The following is a 23,096-nucleotide window of genomic DNA, read 5'->3' as shown; positions in this document are numbered from 1 at the left end:
AAAGTGCTGAAAGTCACCCTACCAATACGTCCAAGAACGTTTCTTTGAAGACATTGTCATACTAGGGATCATTTTAATTGTATGTATATATCTGTTAACATTACCACCCTTCTACACATTCTTATAACAGTGGATATATAATAGTAAATCCATCTAAGCCCGATTTAGATGTTAAATTGGTATGTATTAAAATGCGTCCGGATTTATGTATATACGAGCAGTATTGACGACTAAACAGCAGCAAATAGGTTATGTGTTCTTTATTTAAATGTATAACATAGAACATATCTTGTTTTTTTTTCCTTTATAAATTAATGCAATCAGCCGACTAGAACTGCCGAGTGTTGTGATTCCGACTGCATTTCTGAAAAAACAAACAACGGAATAAGTGAGTGATTGTGGTGATTGATTAGTAATAGAGTAGTTAGTCCCAAGTTAGTAGTTAGTAGTAAGTCTTTTTGGTGTCCCTATGGATGACTATGCGGGCATGGACATACTCTCTTTTATGACTCAGACTATCTCTTAACTGAAGAAATGTTTAGAAGATTTTCAAAAGAGAAACACGTAAAATGTTGATAAGTAGACTTATACACATATCAACAACATGAAAACGTCAGTCGATTGTCAACATTTTCACTAGCACTGTAAATAAACAACACACTATCTACTGGTAAGGAATTACACTTTTTTATTATATACAATTTTCTAAAATTCGAGACTACTCACTAAATTCACAGAGCCCGTAGTGATGGTCTTCTCCATTACCGAATATGAACAAACCGGGAGAACAATCACCGTCGTCCCAGACACCCCCTCTCGCCGGGTCCAAGATCACACAGTCTTTAGAGCCATGGTCAACATGGCCACTCACCCAGTTGGTATAGGTAACCTTTTCACCTGACAATCATACAGACATATCTAACAAGATATAGAAATGGTTCGATCTAAACAGTACGATGATACAGATATACGACATTACAATAGACAAAATATCTCAATCGTCCCAGACTCCCGTCTCAGATTTCAAGATCACACAGTCTTGAGTTTGATGGTCACGATGGCCGATAACCCATCTTCTCACCTGACAATGATAGAGATATTTAAAGGCCACCTTCTCAATTCAACAATAATGCATATAATGCGATACTAGATATGGCGGAGGTATGATATCAATCTTTCCGGACTTCCTATTGACAAGTCCAAGATTACACAGTCTGAGTGTGGTCAACATGGTCGCCCACTTAGTTGGTATATTTTCATTTAAAGGCCACCTTCTCAATTCAACAATAATGCATATAATGCGATACTAGATATGGCGGAGGTATGATATCAATCTTTCCGGACTTCCTATTGACAAGTCCAAGATTACACAGTCTGAGTGTGGTCAACATGGCCGCCCACTTAGTTGGTATATTTTCATTTAAAGGCCACCTTCTCAATTCAACAATAATGCATATAATGCGATACTAGATATGGCGGAGGTATGATATCAATCTTTCCGGACTTCCTATTGACAAGTCCAAGATTACACAGTCTGAGTGTGGTCAACATGGTCGCCCACTTAGTTGGTATATTTAGACACTTGTCTCATCTAACAAGACTAATTTTAATGCAAAGCATCAAAGACGTCGTGTATGTTTTTGTTACATGAATAAAAGGAAGCAGATGCAGTTCACCAGAAAACAGAGTAGGGGGGTCCTGGATAGTAGCATTTTTCAGCATTTAACGAAAACTGACCTTGACCTTTGACCAGCTGACGTCAAAATAGTTAGGGTTTTGGTCATGTTTGAGGGACCTCTGCATTTTTCAATTATTGATAGGAAAGTGCGTCTTTTTAGCTTACGATAACAACGACCTTGGTCTGTGACCCACTGATCTCAAAAGCAATAAGGTTCATTTGCTGGTCATGACCAACCGGTCGACAAAGTTAGAGGTCGTTGGGCCATAGCGATCTTCAGATATTGATCGGAGACCGATATTTAGCATATGTTCAGCATATGTTCATCATCAACTTTACCTTTGATCCACTAAACTAAACAATTATATGTTTCATCTGCTGGTCATGACTTATGGCACTACCACGTTTGAGGTCCCTGAGCCAAAATGTTCTTCAGATATATTTTCAACTGATGGTCACCACGACCTGTAACTACTGACCTCAAGAACCCTGAGGCTAAGTGGTCTTCTGATATTGATCGAAAACTGATTTTCACCTAAAAATAATCTTTAGGTCACAACGACATTGACATTTGACCATATTACCTCAATATCAAAAGGCATTATTTCCTTATGATTAGCGACTTGCCTTTAAAGTTTAGTCATGGTCAAATTAAGAATAATATACATTTTTGTAAGTTAAAATTATATGTACATTTGTATTACAAAAAATAAAGGAAATAAAATATTTCCGAACTAATCTAAGTTATGACATTATATGACCAGTGAGATACTTAACCTCACAAGAATCCTATACGTCTAAATTCCCAGGCCCAGCATCTTTAGTAATGTTACGTATCGAAAAGTGACTTCTCTTTACCGTTTTGACATTTATTTTAAGAACCCAGTTTTATTTTTCGAATTTATCGTATTAACAAACATGCTATACAACCGAAAGTTAAGTCTAACTTTAGCAAAAATATTTTTATATATATATATATATATATATATATATACAAATTTTAACTAGGTAGTATTGTGTTAAAATATTTTTTAAATTTATAATTACCACACTTATACCTTTATTTTTATTTATTTTTTTCAATTAAAAGCCAAATAATATTAATTTGAAGAAATAGAGAATATAGGACAATGATACGACCAAGCTTATAGCATAGTTAGGGTTACGTATAATTCCTACATTGTATCATTTATACCGTTTTATGTAATGAATTGTCATTGAATTTTCAAGTTCAAATTTATTTAAATATCAGATTATTTTATATTTATAGCAATGCATCCTCCTTAATTTGTTCTGAGCTTTGATGAATCGGGTCCTAAGGTTCGTGAACCAAGCTATATAAACCGTAATCTACGAGTTTGGGGACAAGTGATTATTTTAAATACCCATTAAACGTGTCCAAATGTGTGTAATAATAAAGACATACGTTTTGTATTTTAATCTTTCTTTTTTCGTTAATCAGCTTATACAATTGTTTGATCATAATGGTTGTTTTTATCAAATATATTTAATAGTTTTTATTATACAACAATAGGGTTATCTGCTCCATATGTATCACATTACTCTCCATGGTTCAACATTGAAACCTATTCAAAACTTGTTCCAAACGTTTCCACGCTCAACGTCAATAATACATGTATACGAGCATACAAGACTACTGTGGTATATACTGCTGTTTCGAATCATATCGTATAATTGCATCAGACGCTGTCGAAGACTAACACCAGTTCATGCATGAAACGGGATAAACTCCGGTGATTGGACAGAGAACATACATGTATACATTTACAATGCCGACTCTGTTTAGGAGAGCCAATCAGTTAACAAATATTCCGAAAATGAAAGGGCCATGTTGCGGTTAAAGGTGTAGTAAGAACTGTACATTGTTTCTCCGAATGACTTCCCATGCTACTAGGCAAATGAAGACAAAAAGCACGAACCGCGTAACTTTTGAACACAGTTCGATTCGTTTAAAAATAAGTATTGAGCATGTTCGAAAAGTTTAAATTTCAGATCTTACTTTTAAATTAATGGAAGTGTAATTCAACATAATTTCTGTTAAAATTTCTCCGATGAATTTGTTAATAGATATAGCAAAATGAAAGAATATGCAACTAACCAAACGAAAATATTTACATGTGCACATCACGTCACATGTGCACATCACGTCACCTGTGCACATCACGATGTATTCATTGAACCTAATAACTCGTTTACCAGGGATTTAATAAACATAATATCTTACATACCAGAGAGCCAGTGGTAGACGCCTTCAGATCCTTTGTCAAACAATCCGACCCACACCGTGGATCGTGGACCATGTCGCATCATGAAGCCCTGGATGTATTGTTGCTCAGTGGCGTCGTTGATGGACACAAGATGGCCGCCTGACCTTCGGCAGATATCATCAGCGTTACCCCAGGTCATCGTGGTTTTGAGCAGTTCGTAACAGCTTTGGTTGAATTGTCCAACGGTTAAATGGTTTGTCTGGGCGTAATACTGCACACGGCTAGGACAAACGCGAACATCGCCTAAAATTGTACATTTTGTTTCGAATGTTGTTTTATTGAAACATTTCTAATTTTCTGTATAATTTTTACCAACTCACTTTTAACGACAAATGTGAAAAATTGTCCGGTAATCTTATTTTGTAGACCGTGTCCGGAAAATACACAGAATAAATACAAATAGAGGATACTTTAGAGGATAGAGGGTTTTCTTCAGTGTAAGATAGCAATACATTTAACCGAATGAGCACCAAATGTTATATTTGACGAGTGACGTAGCGAGGTGAAATACTTTGCTACTTTAAAATGAAACAAACATTTTTTCTTTGTAGTTTTTCAGAAAGGTGCGCCAATTGTATACGAACTCAACGTTATTTCGTCGTTTAAATTGTGTCCCATTCCTGTGCGTGATGAAGTTTGATTTGGACATGAGAAAGGGCTAAACCTTCAAAACATTGACAAAATAATTCAGTGGCATATTGAAAAGTATTAGAGTACACCCTGTTACCGTCAGTGTCAACTTGTGTATTTGGTACAGCAGTGGTGGTGGCAGCTAACAAACTTGTGGCTGAAAAAATATCATTGTATTGATTTTTAACTGCAACTGTTTTCGTTTAATTATTGTTAATATAGATTTGAATGACGGAATAATAATCACGTTTCAACATCGAAAAACATGTAATTTGTCATTTTATGAAAACGCTTGGGAAAAAGCGTACAAATTAACTCAAATACTAACAATTACGCTAACCAAATTCACATATGTAGCCAAAGTCTTCCCCACAACGCACATCTTCCCACTGTCCACTATACGCCGTATCCATCCTGACACAGTCTTCGTGGAGGATAATCTCGGGTAGTGGAGAATCCCTACCTGGATGCCAATGTGTGTAGCTCACGGGATATCCTGCATTAAACACATTGGCATATGGTTCACTCGCAACAAAGCACCAATGTTAAATGTTAAATTTATATGATTTAAAGAAGGCAAATGCAAATAAACACATATATAAATAAAAGTGATCTTGCAAATCATTCAGTTGTTTATTACTAAAATGCTATGTTCGAATAAGCTCTCTGAAGTCGACTGACTTTTCAAACCACAAGGGCAGCAGGGTGTATTGTTTTGACACAACCCGTTAACCACGCCCCTTCCCCCATTTTTTTTTAAAATGATGGGGGAACTGTTACAAATGATAACAAAAAAAATGAAAAAAATATTTTTTTGAATTTTTAGTCTATGATCTTTGTAAAGATTGACGACTTGCCCCTGCATTTCCCAATATTTGCTGAGATGGACAAGTTCAAGACAGGTATCGAGATAGATATATGGTTAATCTCAGACACAAATGTTGAATTGATGATGCAATAGCGGGATAATGCATTGTAGTCTGGAAAACTTGGATGAAATTAGCGGGTAGTTGGCTCGTCGAGTAGCATGTTTTTTTGCATTTCGGGTTTGAAATGGCATTTGTTTTCGGTTAAAGTGTACATTTTCTTTAAGATTGTTATAAACTCTACAAGGAAATACAAAATTGTAGAGTTTGGTTGCGATTTAACAAAGTTATGGCTTCTTGAACATGCTCATCTCGGCAAATATAGGGCAATACAGTGGCAAGTCGTCACTCTTTACATAGTTTATAGAATAAAAAAATCTTTTTTAGGTAATCATAAGTAACAGTTCCCCAATCATTATTAATAACCCTGGGACGTTGGGGGAAAATGGGGTGGGGGATGGGCGTGGTCAAAGTGGTGTGTCAAAACAACGCTCTCTGCCCCTGTTTTTCAAATTATTGCACTTCATTATGTCAGTAAAAAACGACGCAAGAAAGTTTTATTGAAATGTACAAAACTGCGTTATATCGACAACTTTCATAACATAACAAGTATAAATCATGTATTCCCAAACGCCTGCCGAAATCCTACCCCCAGGCACGTTTGGTAGCCGATAACTGGGTAATCCTCATTATCGGGTTCCATGGGAACCTTGGGACGGATCCTTGGGACGGATATTCCATCCACACCTTGGGACCAGACCTTGGGACGTTCCTTGGGACGGATTTTCCATCCACACCAGAAAATTATATTATAATTTTATCTGACAACTATCTCAGCCTCTATATTATAATGTAAAGGAAGAAGAAACTAACCTTGCATGCATTTAACAAGACAACATTTTGAAATCGTGGACAAATATTTACATTTTTTTTGTAATGTGAAACTTGATGTGAAAGATGAGAAGTCTATAAGACTCACCTGAGCTCCAAACAAAATGCTCCTCTGTATCGCGGTCGTTTAGCCCAATCCAGACATGGTTATGATGGTACTGCTTCACAACGTCGTAAAGGCGATTCTGTTGATTATCGTTCTCGATATGTACAAGATGACCCCCTCTTCTCTGACAATCGCCTTCAGCAGACGTCCATGATGTTGGGGTATGGACCAATTCATAGCATGTGTTGTCCATAGTAAACAGTTGACCGTGGAAGGTTATGGCATGTTGAAAATACTTTTCTGCACAACCATATTGAACTGAAAAGTAAGATTACGAAATGACTGACTTATTGAGTATATCACGCATGTAAGACTTCAAATTAAAGTGAAACCAATTTAACTGCCTTGTCCATTACATAACCAAAAAGGTAATGCTATGTTTAGAATAATCCTACTCTTAGAGGTTCACTGACATGTGCAACAAGAATGTGTGTTCGTGCAATTTCATATTCACTATAATTGCTCCGTACCTCCTGGAATAGCAGAAGTTGCAATGGTGGAATCCATAACGGTGGTTGTTGTTGTTACAGTAGATGATGTAGTCGATGACGTAGTTGTAGATTCTGTATATGGAACAGGGGTTTGACCTTGAGTAGTGGTTGTTGGTGTTGAAGGAGTCGTCATTTCTGTAGAGGTGGTGACTGTAGTCGTTGCTGTGGTCGGTGACGGCGTGGTCTCTGTTGTTGAGGTAGTAGAAGGTGGAGTCGATGTTGTCATCATCCCCGTTGTTGTGATAGTGTGTGCCACAACGCTTACACTGTTGCTGGGTGAAGGGGTCGATGTTGTGGTCACTAGATGAACGAAAGCAATGACACATGAATTAAATGGAAAACATAACATCACATCTCGACACATTTTGGCAAATCGAGTTTCTGAATTATTGTAATTTCATTTGTTTCAATCATTCACATAACACATAGTGTTTTCAGTTAGATATGGGTTTTTATTACTTTTTTACGAGTTACATAGGTACGATCGTAAAAATACAAACATAACGTTATCAACAAATGCATTTTGTCTTTGATGCAAGTACACATGCGTATACGAGAGAATAATGCACCAGTCAATTGTAACCACGCCCCCGCCCCAGGTCCGGGGGTATACCGGGATAGCAGGGGAAAAGGGCCGTGTTTTTATTTTCCAGGTGGCCCCGCAGGGCCGGGTGACCGCGGTGGTTTTGTCTTAGCGCCAAATTTAGCGGAGATTGGGCCTTATATAGAGTGTCTGGGGTGCGGGGGCATTTGGCCGGGGTTTTACCATCAGTTCGTCCGCGCAGGAAGGGGATTTTACCCGTGGTTGGCTGGACCGAAAGTCAAAGTCCCCGCTATTCCCCGGACCTGGGGGCCGTGGTTACAATTGACTGGTGCATTAAAAGGTTATCTTATCTATATCATACCTATATCAGCATCCGGAGGGGCACCGGGACAGGTCTGGACCTGAACGTTTTCTGCCTCCTCCACGTAACCAAGCTAGGCATCGATATAATGAATAATCTGATAACAATACATTTCGTATGTGTATTTAAAGGAATAATGTTCGTGACAGAAATGTGTCACACAAGGTGCCGTTGAAGAAATTAAATATATGTGAAAGAAACAACCTATTTTGTATGTAAGAAACGAACAGATAATGTTAATATCGTATGAATCCCGGTGATGATCAAACATCATTTATGACAGAGATCCGTTATATATATTTATATATATATATACTTAAATGTGCCCCTTCTTTGTGTATATAAAGTTGATCGATTCGTATATCAATTGTTTTCAATAAAAAACTGTCTCTATGACTTCAGCGGTCCATATAATGACTTTGTCCGCTGACGTCATAAAACTGGTGAGTCCTGCTTGCAATTTTCACAACGACGTTTTTTCGCAAGTAAACATTTTTAGATTTCTTCAATAAACAAATCAAAGGCGCTTTAAAATCTTTAAATGGTAAGTGTTCGGTTTAATTTAAGAAATATTACGCACCACTTCAGGCCATATAGCATAATAAAGACCGACCAGTCAGCCCCCCGAAGATAAATGGACCACGGCTAACTCCTCGCTCCATATACACCTTCGTGGGGCGGGGGGGGGGGACTAGACGGTCCATATAATGTCATATGACCCTCAGTAGTCAGTAATATTTATTTAATATCAAACTGTGAGACGTTTGTAGCTTTATATATAATGTGTACATGCCTTGGAATCGCATCTTGAACATTCGTTTAATGTTGCGTATACACAGACACGTTATGCTAATTGTTTGATTATAAGTATCGTTTATTTGTATTTTTGTTTTGTTCTCAATTTTGAAATAATGTTTTTATTCCTTGTCAGTGCACTTTGCGTATCGACATTCGGGTTTCAGTTAACTTAATTTTCCCATTGACGAAAACGGATTAATAAGTAAGACTATAACACTAACACTAGCGCAAACAGCGAATTGTGATAGTGTCAGAAAACGATCAGTCAACCCAACGAATTTCCAATATACACGAGTACTGGAACCGACATCTAAACATTTATCAAACAACTGGGGAAATATTCAAAAATATATTGAGTTAGAGACATAGACTCAGAAAAGCTGAAGCCTCCTTTTGTTTTAACAATACTATTGCAGGAGTAAAGATGCTAACAATTGTTGCACATGTTACACATGAGAACTAATCAACACTCAAACAGATATCTTTTGTAAAACTGTTATATTATAGATATTTTTAAACAATTGAGTTTCATTTTCTGAGCCTGAGTCTCCATTCGGAGCTCCTCGGCCATTTTATCGAAAACCAACCTCGGATGTATTTAGACGGTTTACGTACTCAAAAAGCGGTACATTTAAGTCCGCTGCAAGTAGACCGCGTAGTAATTTTATTTAGCAGTTCAACTTTATGACATAACTCTTGGGATTCTTAATTATGTTTGCAATAATACACTACACTGGCAGTCAATTAAAACTTTGATCAATGAATACAACTCTAAAACACTAGATTTAATTAATGATATAATTAAAAAAATTACGAACTACTTCGACTGATGTACCGGCATACATCCGAGGTTGTTTTCGATAAAAATGGCCGAGGAGTTCCGAATGCCTGAATCTTTAACTCCGAATCAGACGTTAGTAAATACGGGCTTCGATCACGCATCGTCGACAAAGACGTCATTCTTGATGAAAGGCATTCCCAATAGAAGACACTTTTACACGAAGTGGGTCATATATGAACAGCATCAGAATTGTAATATGTGTGTATGACTCTTAAGTTGCGAATAGCGGTTTTGTTATCACAGGCTGTAAAACAAAACTTACAAGAACTTATTGTGGGTGCATTCCATTCCTTAAATCATACCTCTAATCTAACACTCATCTGAGGCTCTCATAGCTTAAAGTACCCGAGTTGACTATCAACCAGTTGTTTCAATCAGACATCAGTAGTTTCAAGGGCAGTAATGTCAGGTGCGTCCATGCTTCCGGTTCATTGTTTTGAGTGATACACGTCCTCGATTCGGTAAGTATTACCACTGTTTTTTTTATATGTTTCAACGATAATTTTTAGAAACGACCTTGTGCACCGAATGAAGAGCAATTGCTCGTTTACGAAAATATCTCGTGAAAGCAATGCACGTTCTTACTGGGCTTCCCGACTCACTCAATGCATTTTTTGCTACAAAACAACTATATAATACCCTTCTATTGCGTACAAACCCCACACGATGCTTTGTTTTGGACAATTACAGTATTGCTATTGTTTTCCGAATGCAGACAGTCAATTTTGGAGTTAAATCGGCTTATTTACGAAAATGCTTGCTGGTTCATTCTGTACATATTTAGAACCTATGCTCATCCCAAATCTTGAAGATCAATGGCACATTAAAATAACGAATAAAAGGCGTCGACCTTTTTTAATTCATGTATATGTTCTTAACACGTCTAAGAAGGGTAATTTGGTACAGGCAATATGTGTAAACCTCGTGATAACTTACGTCATATATGCTTTCTAAAAACTATCGTTAAAACATAAAGAAAACAGTGGTAATACTCACCGAATCGAGGACGTCTAATCACTCAAAACAATGAACCGGGAAGCATGGACGCACCTGACATTACTGCCCTTGAATTTAATTTAATACAGTTTATGATTTCGGTCCTAACTGTAAGACCCACTTCATTGCAGAATCTGTCGGATCTGTGATCATTTTCCAGAATGAATTCACACATACTCGTAAATATTCCACTCTAAAAATTATTGATGAGTGATAGGTATAATACAATAGGGCGTGTTAGCGATCGGGATTTCAGTCGTTTTGCCAAAGTTTTGCCATAGATAATTATAACGTACCTTGTGTTCAAACTGCACTGAGTGCCAGTGGGGGTCACTGGTAGCTGCACCCAATGCCTTACAGTCAAACTCGAACATGGAACCGAGAACTGTACTCGAGTTTGACATCTGGTGGAGAATAAAATGTACTTAATAGTTTCAACTTGGCACTTCTGTTTATAGTATGTTAGTTGGTGTCCTGAAGAATTATACAGACTGATAAAGAATTAGTACATATATCAACAATCGAATGACAATCCATTTTAAAGCTGCACTCTCACAGATTGAACGTTTTGACAACTTTTTTATTTTTGTCTTGGAACAAACCAATATTTGCGAAAATACAAGAAAACCAGTTATATAAGACTGCTGACAAAAAAAAGATCGCAGATTTTAATATCTATGTTCAAAAATTGATGTTTTATGCATTAAAATTTTAATTTTCGAATCGAAATATGAAAATGCGCGACCCGACTTTTTGTCAGCAGTTTTATATCTTTGGTTTGCAGATATTACGCAATAATTTGCTCTTTCAAAGACAAAAAATAAAAAAAAGCTGTAAAAATGTTATATTTGTGAGAGTGCAGCTTTAAGATCAATGCAACAAACTTTTTTTTGGCCTAGAAAGAGCAATTTTTTACGTAAGTATCTGCAAACGAATGATATAAAATTGCTGACAAAAGATCAGATTGTAGATTTTCATATTTCCGTTCGAAAAATAATGTTTTATGGCTTAAACCGTTAGTACATTATTTTTCGAACGGAAATATGAAAATCCGTAATCTGATCTTTTGTCAGCAATCTTATATAATTTGTTTGCAGATACTTACGCAAAAAATGCATAAAACATCAATTTTTGAACGTAAATATAAAAATGTGCGATCTATTTTTTGTCAGCAGTCTTATATAACTGGTTTCCATGGATTTTCGTAAAAATTGGCTCGTTCCAAGACAAAAAAAGTAAAAAAAATATTGTCAAAACGTTCAATCTGTGAGAGTGCAGCTTTAAGTATCAGCTTTGAAATAAGAATATTTACTTATTGAAGAAATGCGTATGAAAAAATCAACAATTCGATAAAGTGCAGTTAAATTTGGTCAATAAAACCGTAGGCGGCAGTTGCGTTGACATGTCCCAATTGAGGTCGAAAACAAACTAACGTTGTATTACTGACCTGGTAGCGATTTTTGAATATATTTTGCGTGTGAGTAGGTTGTTAACTTTTGTTGTATTGCCTGCGACAGTTTTTGTACCCAGTCCGTCGTTTTATTTTACGAAAATAGCAAAATGTTTTGAAAACACAGATTCCGATGGTGATTAGGATTTGCCTTCCCAGGGCTTCTCGGAGTTTTGGTCTTAAAATATCAAAACGTATTATATTCTGAGAAGAATGCAAGATGTTTGGAGACAATTGGTTAACAAAATAAGTTAATTACGAGCTTTACAGAAACACCATTGTCCGTACGAGAGCCTTTTATTGGAATATTAGAATGTTTTGGGGAAAAATAATTATTGGTATTGTTGGTTATATTTAGGGTTTTAAAATTTTGTTCCTTAAGAAATTACTGAGTTTTTAATGAGTGTGGTGTGGCCATAGGGTTGGTCATGTCAACGTAACTGCCACCTGTGCATAACACGAGTGCATGGATGTCCTTCTACAATTTTATCTTAATTACTACCTCCACTAACCTGTTCATACACTTGTATTTCGATATTGTAGTTCCAAATACAATCGTAGTCGGCTCGGATCACTAGAGCTGTGAGGACCGCGAGAAACACGTGTGTCCACATGACGAACTCTTCAAAACTCAATTAAAAATGTTAATTTTCACGAGATTGTTCAAGCAGGTGTCATAATCTATTCAGAAAGCTACGTTTAATTTTGTTCATCTATGGTATCATATAATTTCATAACAGTATAAATGAAAATATCTGCCGTCGCTTCGGGAATCCATTCTGGATCTCTTGAGTGCCATTCAGAACTACAGTGTAATAAATAGGGAGCGGATACTTGTCCACATTCTTCATTCTCCATGTGTATTGCAATAAGACGGTTCACCAACGACATGGTCATAGAATAGTTGTATAATGTACGTACATGGCAAAATCTAATTCAACGGTATAGTATATATTGATTATATAAATATCAGTTTGAACAGCTATAAATTATATGAAATAAGTTTAAATTCACATGAAAGGGGGTAAAATACTTACAGGTAAGGACGAAATTCGTTCGCTGAAATGTGCTGTCAGAAAACACTGACCTACCGCTACGTCCGATATAGGTTTTGAAAGATAGTTTGCTCCTATAAATGGCCAAGAGTATACGATAAGAATTTAATGTTCTAAACCGATAACAGCGCATTCAACCTGAAGTCAGTACATCATTATGGCCTAAATAAGGAACAGAAACAGGGAAAGTAGCAACAGACCGTATATTATAAATAAACTGGTAGTATTTACAAGTGATACAAATAAGCACCTTTATTATTGTTGAGCTCTGTTTAGCTGAACAACAAAGCCAAAATGTTTAATGACCAATACAATTTACTCGCGATTCTTAGGTGGCCGTTAGCATGACTACACAGTCTGTTGTAAGAATGTTGTTAATTCTTTGGTGAAAATGAAGTCGGTCTAAATGTTAATGTTATTGGTAAACGTAGCTATCAAATTACAACTATCAACAATCAAATAGTTTTAATGCACAAACTATTCACGACATTGTATCCAGTTTTATACATTTCACTGTTGTTCTGCATGAACTTCGATGTAAATACTTCAACCGATTTCTTTATATTTTCAACGTTTTAAAAATGCTTGTAGGTAGCCTTATAAGTCAAGTAAGATCCCCTCTTACTTTAAATTTATATACAAATGCATTTTTTTAAATTATAACTTAAATTTAGGTATCAATGAAAACATGTGTTTAATTTAGAATACAATTTACTTACAACTGTCTCTATGGTTGAGGATTGAGTTCCTCTAAATGTAGTTATGAGCGCTCCAGATGACGTGGTTACCACACATCAACCGGATATGCGTATTTGTCTCCATCTTTTATATGCCAACCTGGCCTTGTGTCCATCCCAGTACATCCGATCACTCTCCTTTAAACAGAACAATGACACATTCCCATAAACATTCGCCAAATCGAATATGCCGGTACATCAGTAGAAATAGTTCGTAAAAAAATAAATAAAAGTATTAATTAATAATAATGTGTTAACGATTATTTTGTATTACTAAGTTTAAATTGGTTGCTAGTGAAGTATGTTATTGCATAAATAATAAAGATTCCCAAGCGTGAAGTCATCAAATTAAACTGCTAAATTAAAATTCCTGAGCATCTACTTACAGCATAGTTAAATGTAGTAAAGATTTCTGACATTGTAAACTGTCCATATACATCCGAGGTCATCCGAATGTTTCATAAACTATATTCAAAACGTCACTTATATTAACAGCAAAATGCAACATATTTTCAAGAGCTTTCTTCGATAACACTTTTCATTCTCGTACCGAACCTGATGAACTACTGAAGCGATGGCAAAATAACACTGCGGAGAACACATGCCACCCTGGCCCGGGGACCATTCCATGTTCACGGAAATTGGCATATTCAAACACAATTCACAAATCCATCAATACAAGCATCAATGTTGTGTGTATTTTAGGTATAATAACGTTTATTAATACAGCATTTTCATGCTAACTGACGTAGAATGTTACTTCGCAAGTGTCTTTCGTATTTCTATTACTTGTCTAAATTTGAACAAGATATCTAAAAAAATTAAGGAAAATCTGCAAGTTTAAAAAAGATAAGCGTTAAATTCTGAGAAAGCCTAAAATCAATCTGGCGCTGGCTGGAATGTTCTGTGACATATTTGGTGCTGAAATGGTTTACAATACGGTGTAGGATTTTTGTAAATTCTATTCCAGAACTAAGATGGCTACCAAGGCCAATCGTGTAGTCATTGCAAGAGTGATAGCTGTAGTTTATATTTGATTGCAAATGCCTATATTTATTTTGTGAGTTATTTTTCAAGTCACCTTGTCTAGTCATTTCCATGGCATGAGATATGACAATGTATTTTAATAGAGAGTTATTTTTAACCAAGTTTTCCTAAGGATAAGTGGAAAACCTAGTTAATAGATTTGGATATGCCATTGGGCAGGAAGGTGGCTGTGACCATTGACGCTTGTGTCCTGGCTTAAACTTAGCCATGCATAGGGTATTTTGAAAAAAAAAAGAAGCAAAAAGGTTTAAAAAACTGGAAAACTGTGGGTTTGAGTTCTCTCATTTATTAAATATTTTAAAGAAATACATTTGCTTGATCTCAAATAGCATTTGTTTGATCTCAAAACTAATATTTGTATAGAATTATCTTTTAGTGTTACCATTCTTTCACTGGATGTTATCCTTGTACTGTTTACAATATCATAGTTAATAAGTGAATAGAATGTGAGCAAAAGTGAGTTAAAAGACTATATATATTTGTTCGCTCTTCGCTCGCTCCTCTTTATAGCTAAATGCAAATCAAATAGTTTTATTATTTTTCGCTCGCTCGCCCCATTATTTTTTGGAAAAAATCCGATGAACAAGTTATCAATTTGGTGTGGCCTTGACATCTTTATTTCAAGGGCGTAAATGAAGACACAAATACATATCTTCTGAATAAATATAAACAAAACCATGTACGGATGATATATACATGTGTGCATAAAGTAGAACGGACAGGTAAAGTACATTTCCCAATATGGTAACGCTTGCACAGATTCTGATTAGGCGGAATTTGAAAGCTAAACGTTAAAATTCTTTACGATTTAGCATGGTCGATGAACCGTTTTATTAGCTGCAAATGTGAGTTGTATTCTAAAGGTATTATCCAGGTGAATTATCAGCTATTATAGTATATATTTCAGGTAAACATTGCGTGAATGGGAATAATTATGTTTTATGTTGTTTTGTTATGTTTACTGCATTAATAAACAATGAGTTAAGCTGTTTTCTTTAATTTAATCGATATTGGATTAAATGTTCACCTGACTTTTTTTTTAATGTGTTGAAGGTGACATTAGTAAAATTGTATTACGATTGCCCCCGAGTTGTTTTATTTTTAGAACACTACACATATCCGGATGTTGCTATTTTTAGAACCAGAAGGTATTTCCCCGCTATTCATAGGTCAATAATGGAATTTCTACATCGTCGATTAATAGTTGGAAACTCGGTTTTGTCATGAATATTTTAAACAAAAAATGGCAGAAAACATGTAAAAATGGTCAAAATTTTAAACAGGTCTGAGTAAACATTTGATTACCTCATTATAATAAGCTGTCATTGTAGTCTACAAAAATAGTTATGTGCAAAGAATATAACAAATACTTATTTATTCAACAGTTTTAATACTGAAACTTTGATTTCTTATCACTTTATGAATAACAGGATGAATTTGATACAAGAAACAACAACAGAGTTTCAACTTTAATTAACTTACAAACACTTTGATAAGAACAGGTAATTATAGTACTGATTTGTTGCATATTAAAGTAACCCCGTACTATTAACAGAATATAACCATCATAACTTCTGAAAACATGAAATGTCAACATGTTTCACTCCTGACGTGTATGTCAACTTAAACACTAGGAATGAATCCTTCTGCATGTGCAACCTGTGGTATGTTGATCTCAATTTTGATTCCACAACCAGGCAACAGTGTACCGTAGGCTGAGTTAGAGTTTGTAAAATATCATGTACTGACTGCCAGGAACCATCATCATTTGACCATGTACCGTATACCCTCCCGGCCGGCCTGTCTTCTGGATTAACCTTAACTCTATATACTTGTTTTATCCAACTTAATTACCTGTAAATTTATGTAAATTTCAAGATTATATGTGGAAAATAGAGCTAAATAGTACACATGAATAATAACATTAACATCCTATCTCATCCTATTTGCCTATCTTATGTAAGAAGTGTCAGTTTCTAAAAACTTATTTTTAGTATCTCATTAGCCATATATACAGATATAAGGGCCATAGATAATGCTTGTTTCTACGTAAGCTCAGTTTGACTGCAACAAAGTCCTGGGGTGCATAACTGAAGTATGGAGATCAAAATTAATCTATTAATTTGGTCATGTACATTTTATATCTGTCATTTTTTTAAATCAAAACTTAGTTGTTAGAGTAAAAATAATTGTTTGTAAATGCTTGAAACTCACCTTACTGCATTTGTTCTACTACAAGTTATATAAAAAAGAATTAAAACAAAAATCATTTATAAGTAATTCTACAACTTCACAAGTTATTATACTTTTGTTCAACATTATTTGAATGCCTGTGGCATAATTTACTTAGAAGCATTATGTGATACTCATTTATTTATAAAAGCATTTATGTGATATTCATTTATTTATAAAAACAATTTTGTGATACTCATTTATTTATAAAAGCATTTCTGTGATATTCATTTATTTATAAAAGCATTTTTGTGACATTTATTATTAAAGCATGTATGTACCTGTTCATGTCCCACTTCACTTTGCCATTTACAGTGTTATTTGTGCCAAAAAATGCCAACTTTCTTTGTCTTTTCTTGGTCGGCCAATTTTGTTAATCCCAAGTACTTCTTCAACATTGTCTGTATCCTTCTTTGTTAATATGTTCATATGTGACAGCCTTCGTGGTGAAGCATTCTTTACTATATGATCCATAGTGTTTGCATAAGCTCTAAGACTTTCTAGTAGATGCCTGCATGGTCTTTTGGCAGATTTGCAAATGTTTACATTTTTCTGCTTTCTTGTTCTTCTGGATAATGTCCGGGAGCTTCTACTATTCAGTTTTCTTCCAGCTTTGGCAGCTTTGCAATTTCTACTTTTCTTTTCCCATTCTCTGTTAAGCTTTCATTCTTTCATATACAACTGTGTTTGGTTCTCTTTCTTTCTTTACTGTCTATTTGTATTTTCGACTTGCTTCTTTTTTCAGTTTCGCCATTTCAAGTAGTTCATCATCCTTTTTCAACTTCTGTCTATGTTTTCGAACTCTTTCTGTGGATGTTATTATATTGGTTTGTGTCCTATATTGATTTTTTTTATTTTTCTTAATGATATTCTGATGGTTAAAAGGTTAACAATAAGCATGCTCATCTTGGCCTCTTTATATTTACTCTAAAATTGAATGTATGCAATTTTATCATTTTAATGTCAGGAGTGAAACATTTTTACCCATGCAAGAAATCATGCTAAGAAGAAAAGGTATATGCTGTAATTTGTTATTTACAGAAACCTGCAGTAACATTTGATAAAACATAAGCATGGAAAACATAAAAAAAAACATACAGAAAAATATGTTTATCATTTTAGTCATATATTTTTATCAGATATATTTTCGACTAATAAACTATTATTGTAACAATTTTATTTAATAGCATTAAAACACTTACCATGTATGAACTAGATTGTAGTATTATCCACCAATCATCACCAAGAAATTAGAAAAATGCACAGCTGAACAGTGTTGCTTAATAATATGCTAGTTTAAAAAATAGCACCAAAATTGGAAATTGCGTTTCACTCCTGACATTAACATACATGCCATATACTCAATACACAAACAATAACTTTGATCATGACTGCCACTTGTGATTGCTCTAAGACAAACACTTCTTGGAAAAATGCATTTGGGTACATATATGTTCTTTTTTCAAACACAGTGATTCATATAAGTGCAAATGTTTCACTCCTGACATATTTGGGTCATCTTAGAATATACACTGCTAAAAATAGAATTTAAATATATGATGATTAAATTATTACTTGTTTAAGTCATGGATACATATAACTTTATAATAGCAAGAGTAAGTTATGAAATACCATTAGTTCCAAGAAGTTCTAGTCATTTTCAAAGATTTATACCGATTTTTTTATGGAAAATAACATTACCGCCCTTATTCCTTTTCAGTCTTGTTTCATGCCTAAAACATTTTTACATTTTATTTAGTTTTATGTTATTTTTTAGCCAAGACATTCAAATTGAATAAAAATAAATAATTTAATCTCTCACCCACATTTTGACATTGAAATAACATTTTGAATTTTAAGCTTTTCTTAAAATGTCACACTTTTTTGTTGCACTCCTGACATTTTTGGCATGTTTTATGGACATAACTTTTTTTTCTGTGAATATATCTTGTCCAAATTTTACATACAGTTATATGACACCAGTTGGCATTTTTAGACAATTGAATTAGAATCTTATAATGCATAATGTGATAGAAGTTAATGAAAAACTAAAACTAGCCATTTTTTTAAAACAGCCCATATACGTTTAAAATAAGTAAACACTAAAAGTGCACACTGACAGTTGATTACGATAATCTAACAATTTGAGTCATTACAGTAAAACATGGATTATAAGTGAATTATACGCGTAAGAGAAGATTTTCTGTCGAAAAAACTAATGTCAACAATCAGCATGGAATTGGGATATTCGTATCAAAGGGCTATTCATGTAGGTATATTTGAGTAGTTGTGTAAGGTTTGTGTTCAAAAATGTTTGTTTTTTAATTTCTTTGGAATTCTTAAATCATTTTTATTTGCTAAACGTTAAGACAGCGTTTTAATATTTCTACATGTACTATAAATATACATGTTACAAACTTTACATCTACTTATAATGCACCAGTCAATTGTAAACAAAGCCCCACCAGGTCCGAGGAATAGCTGGGACTTTGACTTTCTGTCCAGCCAACCACGGGTAAAATCCTCGTCCTGCGGGGACGAACTGATGGTCAAATCCTCGCCATATGCCCCGTACCCCAGGGAGCCTAGGTAAGGCATATTACCTGCTATATCTGACTCAAAGACAAAACCACCGTATTCACCCTGTACTGCGAGGCCACCTGAAAGTTAAAAACACAGCCCATTTCCCCGGCATATCCCAAGACCTGGAGGGCCGTGGTTACAATTGACTGGTGCATTATGTACATGTTACATATTTTTAAATGTACTTATGTATATCATTTATGTATATGATATGAGTATGTAATCTTTTATTTGATTGTTTTATCTTAGAAAAATATGAGACTTAAAAATACCCATTATTTGTTTACAAACTGCATATTTTCAAAATAAACCTGTATTAAAAGATGTACATGGTTTCGGGCTGAAAGCCACAACAGCTTGGACACAAGCGACATTCATTTGCTTGGTGTAGGTCTCGTTGAACGCCATACTGTTGTGAATCATTATCAACCATATGCACAACATCTACACATTTGTGCCTACCAACCCTTACTCTTGGCTAAAACGGATATTAGTGCAGAATGTATAATTAATACATGTGCATTTGTATTTTATGGTTGTAGTTTCTGTTGGTTGATAATCAGAAGTCTAATTTCTTTCAGGCAGGAAAAGGACTGAATATTACTATTATATGAAGAATTCCAGCCTGCATTAAATACTTTGTTGGATCATTGAGACAGATTTGACATCCATGTCTATCCACATCTGATAGAGATGATGTGAGTATTTCATATAAAACATATTTGAGTTGGTGTTTGTTGTTTTATAAACTCACTGTTTTCAATAATCCAGTGGTTGTGGTGGTAGTGATGGTGGTGGTGATGATGAATTTTATTGATAAATTTAGTAATTTTCTTTATATTATATACATGTATGTATCAGCTTATTGTTGTTGTTTTTAAATAATGTTGAGAAAACTGTTTATATTTTATTTTGTATATGTATGGCAGTATTATTATCTATACAAATTAGTTAGAAAGTACTTATTTTTCTTTTACAGCACTAAACATTCTAGATGGGTAAAGACCTGTTAAATCAGCATTGACTCAGCATTGAGTAATTTTCATCTGTGCAGACACTACAAGTACAAACGCATGGGAATAAACCAAACTTCAAATGTTGAAGAGTGAAGAATTATTGTGAAAAGTTCTAAATGTTAGAATACCATTGACTAAATAAAACAAATAGACATCGATTACCAACAGAGACTGTTTACATGTTATAATATTCAAAAGACATTAGTTGAGAACTTTCACTCTGACATTTTTGGAGGGGCATTACCGCCTACTTAGTGTTCTTGTTTCTTTACATATTTTAATTTAAAAGTACATTCATTGTTTTTAAATCTGAATTCTGAGTTAGTATCATAAGTAAAATTCATTTATTTGAATGATTACATTTTATGAATAAGTCCAATTGAGCTTTTTACAAGAAAAAGGTTGATTTTTAAGCATTTTATTAGTTATAAAAATGTATAGTTACATGACATTATGTATATTTTCTTCAAAACTGAACGGTAAACTATCATAAATTGTCTTTTGAATTGTTCATTAGACATCATAGAAAATATTTAAATGATTTCAGCAGGTTGTCTTATTATTAACTATTTTTTTATGAATTTATACAACTGCTATATATTTTCAAACATCGAAATACTGCTCTGTTCCGAAGACTCACAAGATCAATCAAAATGATTTTTTTTCCATGTGTATCAATAATATGTTCGGTTGAACGTAACTTTTCTGTTAACTGAAGTTTATTTTACCAGAAACTGTTGTGTTTATTTCATAATCTCTGATAATGTGAAAAAAAAATCAAATAAAGACAAAATATTTTTAATTAACAGTAAAAAATCTTCAAAATTTGGATAAAAGTCCCATAACGTACCATGATAATAACTATGTTGTCCGTAAAAGCTTTATAAAAGTGTGTATTACTTATACCTTAATTCAGTTCAAATAATTATGGCCTTTAAGGATTTGTGTTTTCATAATATAGATTTCCTGTTATATTGAGCTTTGTCAATTTGTGTTGATGTTTTGTTTTATGTACAATTACTACTTCTATTTCCTAACTTTTGTCTCATTTGTCAAATTGAATTGTTACATATTTAAGTGAAAACACACACACACTATTTTTAAAGATGCACTCTTACTCCCCAATAAGACTTATGATAATTAATATTATTGTTTTCATTTTTCAAAATGGGTTGATAGATGTCAACAACAATGTTTCTAATGAAGGATCTTGAGTTCAATTTGCTAATAAGAATGAACTTAAAACATGGTATTTCTGCCGTGTGATACTATAGTAGACCACAGTAAATCTTTTAGCAATCACCAATTGATCATTTAATATTTGTCATGCATTCTGCTATTATAAACAGGGTGACAAGCTTGTTATCAGTAAACGATATTTCAGTAAATGCATTATTTAGTAAGTAGTTATTGTTTTTTTCATTCAATTTGATGTGTGTTATATATACAATTATATGTATTGATTTCAAATAAGAGTTTCACTTTAAAGATGTTCATTTAAAGATAATGAACAGACACACAAAAACTAGACACATTTGATACTAATTATACGAATGATTATTGTTTTATATATAGGTGACCTCTGATTTGTTTTGGAGATATTCATAAATGGGTGTTATTCTTTATTGTCTTCAGTTTCTTATATATTTAAGGATTTTTATAATTGCTTTTCTGGTATATATTACCATGTAATTTAATGCAAATGAAAACACACTTTAAACTGGACACATTTGATACTAATGATATAAATGATTAGTGTTTACATGTACTCTGATTTGTTATGAAGATATTCATAAAGGGTTGTTCTTCATGTTATTATACATTTTGAACTTGATTTAGTATTGCTTTTCTGGTATATATTCATTTAATGCACAAAGAAATTATTTTAAGTGTTCAGTATCACTTTCACACATTGTTTACTATTATTTTTTTGCATATTTGGCCTATTTATGCTTATACGTGCATTGTTGTATTTCAAAACCTTTGTGAAAAATAGTATTATTTCCTTCATACATAGTCTGATACATATTTAGTTTGAATGCGTTATATTTATCATATTTGAAAAAAATGCTGTGTTAATATCAACTAAAACATCCATTTTCTACTCTTCTTTACTATGTAAATGAAGAAGTTATTATTAGTGTTATTAAACCGCTAAAAGCAAGGCATGTTATGTTATAAATGCATTTCATCTAGTAAACAATGTTCACTTTTTATATAACAGTTCAATAATTATGTTCTATTTATGTTTGCAACTTTACAGTTCAATAATTATGTTCTATTTATGTTTGCAACTTTCGGACGAAATGATAATATTTATTAAAGTACTACACAAATTGTTAAATTGTTATTTCATATCACTTCTTCATGATGAATGAGGTAACTTATTCTTTCCTACAAGTTGTCATTCCAGCATGGTGACGTTGCCCCCTCCCCCTATATGATTAGAACTGCAGTGTACATGAACAATAACTCTATTTCAGCGT

The 23,096-nt window shown here is 33.9% G+C and overlaps 1 protein-coding gene and 1 long non-coding RNA gene across 3 annotated transcripts; one reads left to right on the top strand and one right to left on the bottom strand.

Moving 5' to 3' along the window:
• Positions 1-245: 245 nt before the first annotated feature.
• On the bottom strand, positions 246-13,070 carry LOC128203137 (macrophage mannose receptor 1-like). 2 transcript variants are annotated; one of them, XM_052904422.1, is made up of 11 exons: positions 12,978-13,070; positions 12,453-12,570; positions 10,787-10,894; positions 7,856-7,928; positions 6,930-7,250; positions 6,442-6,717; positions 4,937-5,092; positions 4,694-4,753; positions 3,928-4,209; positions 727-897; positions 246-364 (listed from the first exon to the last, which is right to left on the bottom strand). In XM_052904422.1, the coding sequence occupies exons 2-11, from the start codon at positions 12,552-12,554 to the stop codon at positions 321-323; spliced, it is 1,593 nt and encodes a 530-aa protein (XP_052760382.1). In that variant the 5' UTR covers positions 12,555-12,570; positions 12,978-13,070; the 3' UTR covers positions 246-320. The 2 variants fall into 2 exon arrangements, with proteins under 2 accessions (XP_052760382.1, XP_052760383.1); XM_052904423.1 differs by having other exon boundaries at positions 12,453-12,562; positions 12,978-13,060.
• Positions 13,071-19,153: 6,083 nt separating this feature from the next.
• Positions 19,154-22,023, top strand: LOC128203734 (uncharacterized). The gene is made up of 3 exons (XR_008256033.1): positions 19,154-19,280; positions 20,176-20,292; positions 20,574-22,023. It is a non-coding gene; the product is annotated as an uncharacterized LOC128203734 (long non-coding RNA).
• Positions 22,024-23,096: the final 1,073 nt, after the last annotated feature.

This window comes from Mya arenaria, chromosome 9 (genome assembly GCF_026914265.1).
Source record: "Mya arenaria isolate MELC-2E11 chromosome 9, ASM2691426v1".
Taxonomy (NCBI): domain Eukaryota; kingdom Metazoa; phylum Mollusca; class Bivalvia; order Myida; family Myidae; genus Mya; species Mya arenaria.
This window is presented reverse-complemented; position numbering and strand designations above follow the sequence as displayed.

Excerpts from the sequence above, each read along its gene's own strand:
- LOC128203137 (XM_052904422.1), bottom strand. The coding sequence starts at position 12,554 with ATGTGGACACACGTGTTTCTCGCGGTCCTCACAGCTCTAGTGATCCGA. Across the intron at positions 7,929-10,786 it reads CAGTGCAGTTTGAACACAAG|CTTGGTTACGTGGAGGAGGC; the intron begins GTACGTTATAAT and ends ATCGATGCCTAG. Across the intron at positions 365-726 it reads CTACGGGCTCTGTGAATTTA|AAATGCAGTCGGAATCACAA; the intron begins GTGAGTAGTCTC and ends TTGTTTTTTCAG.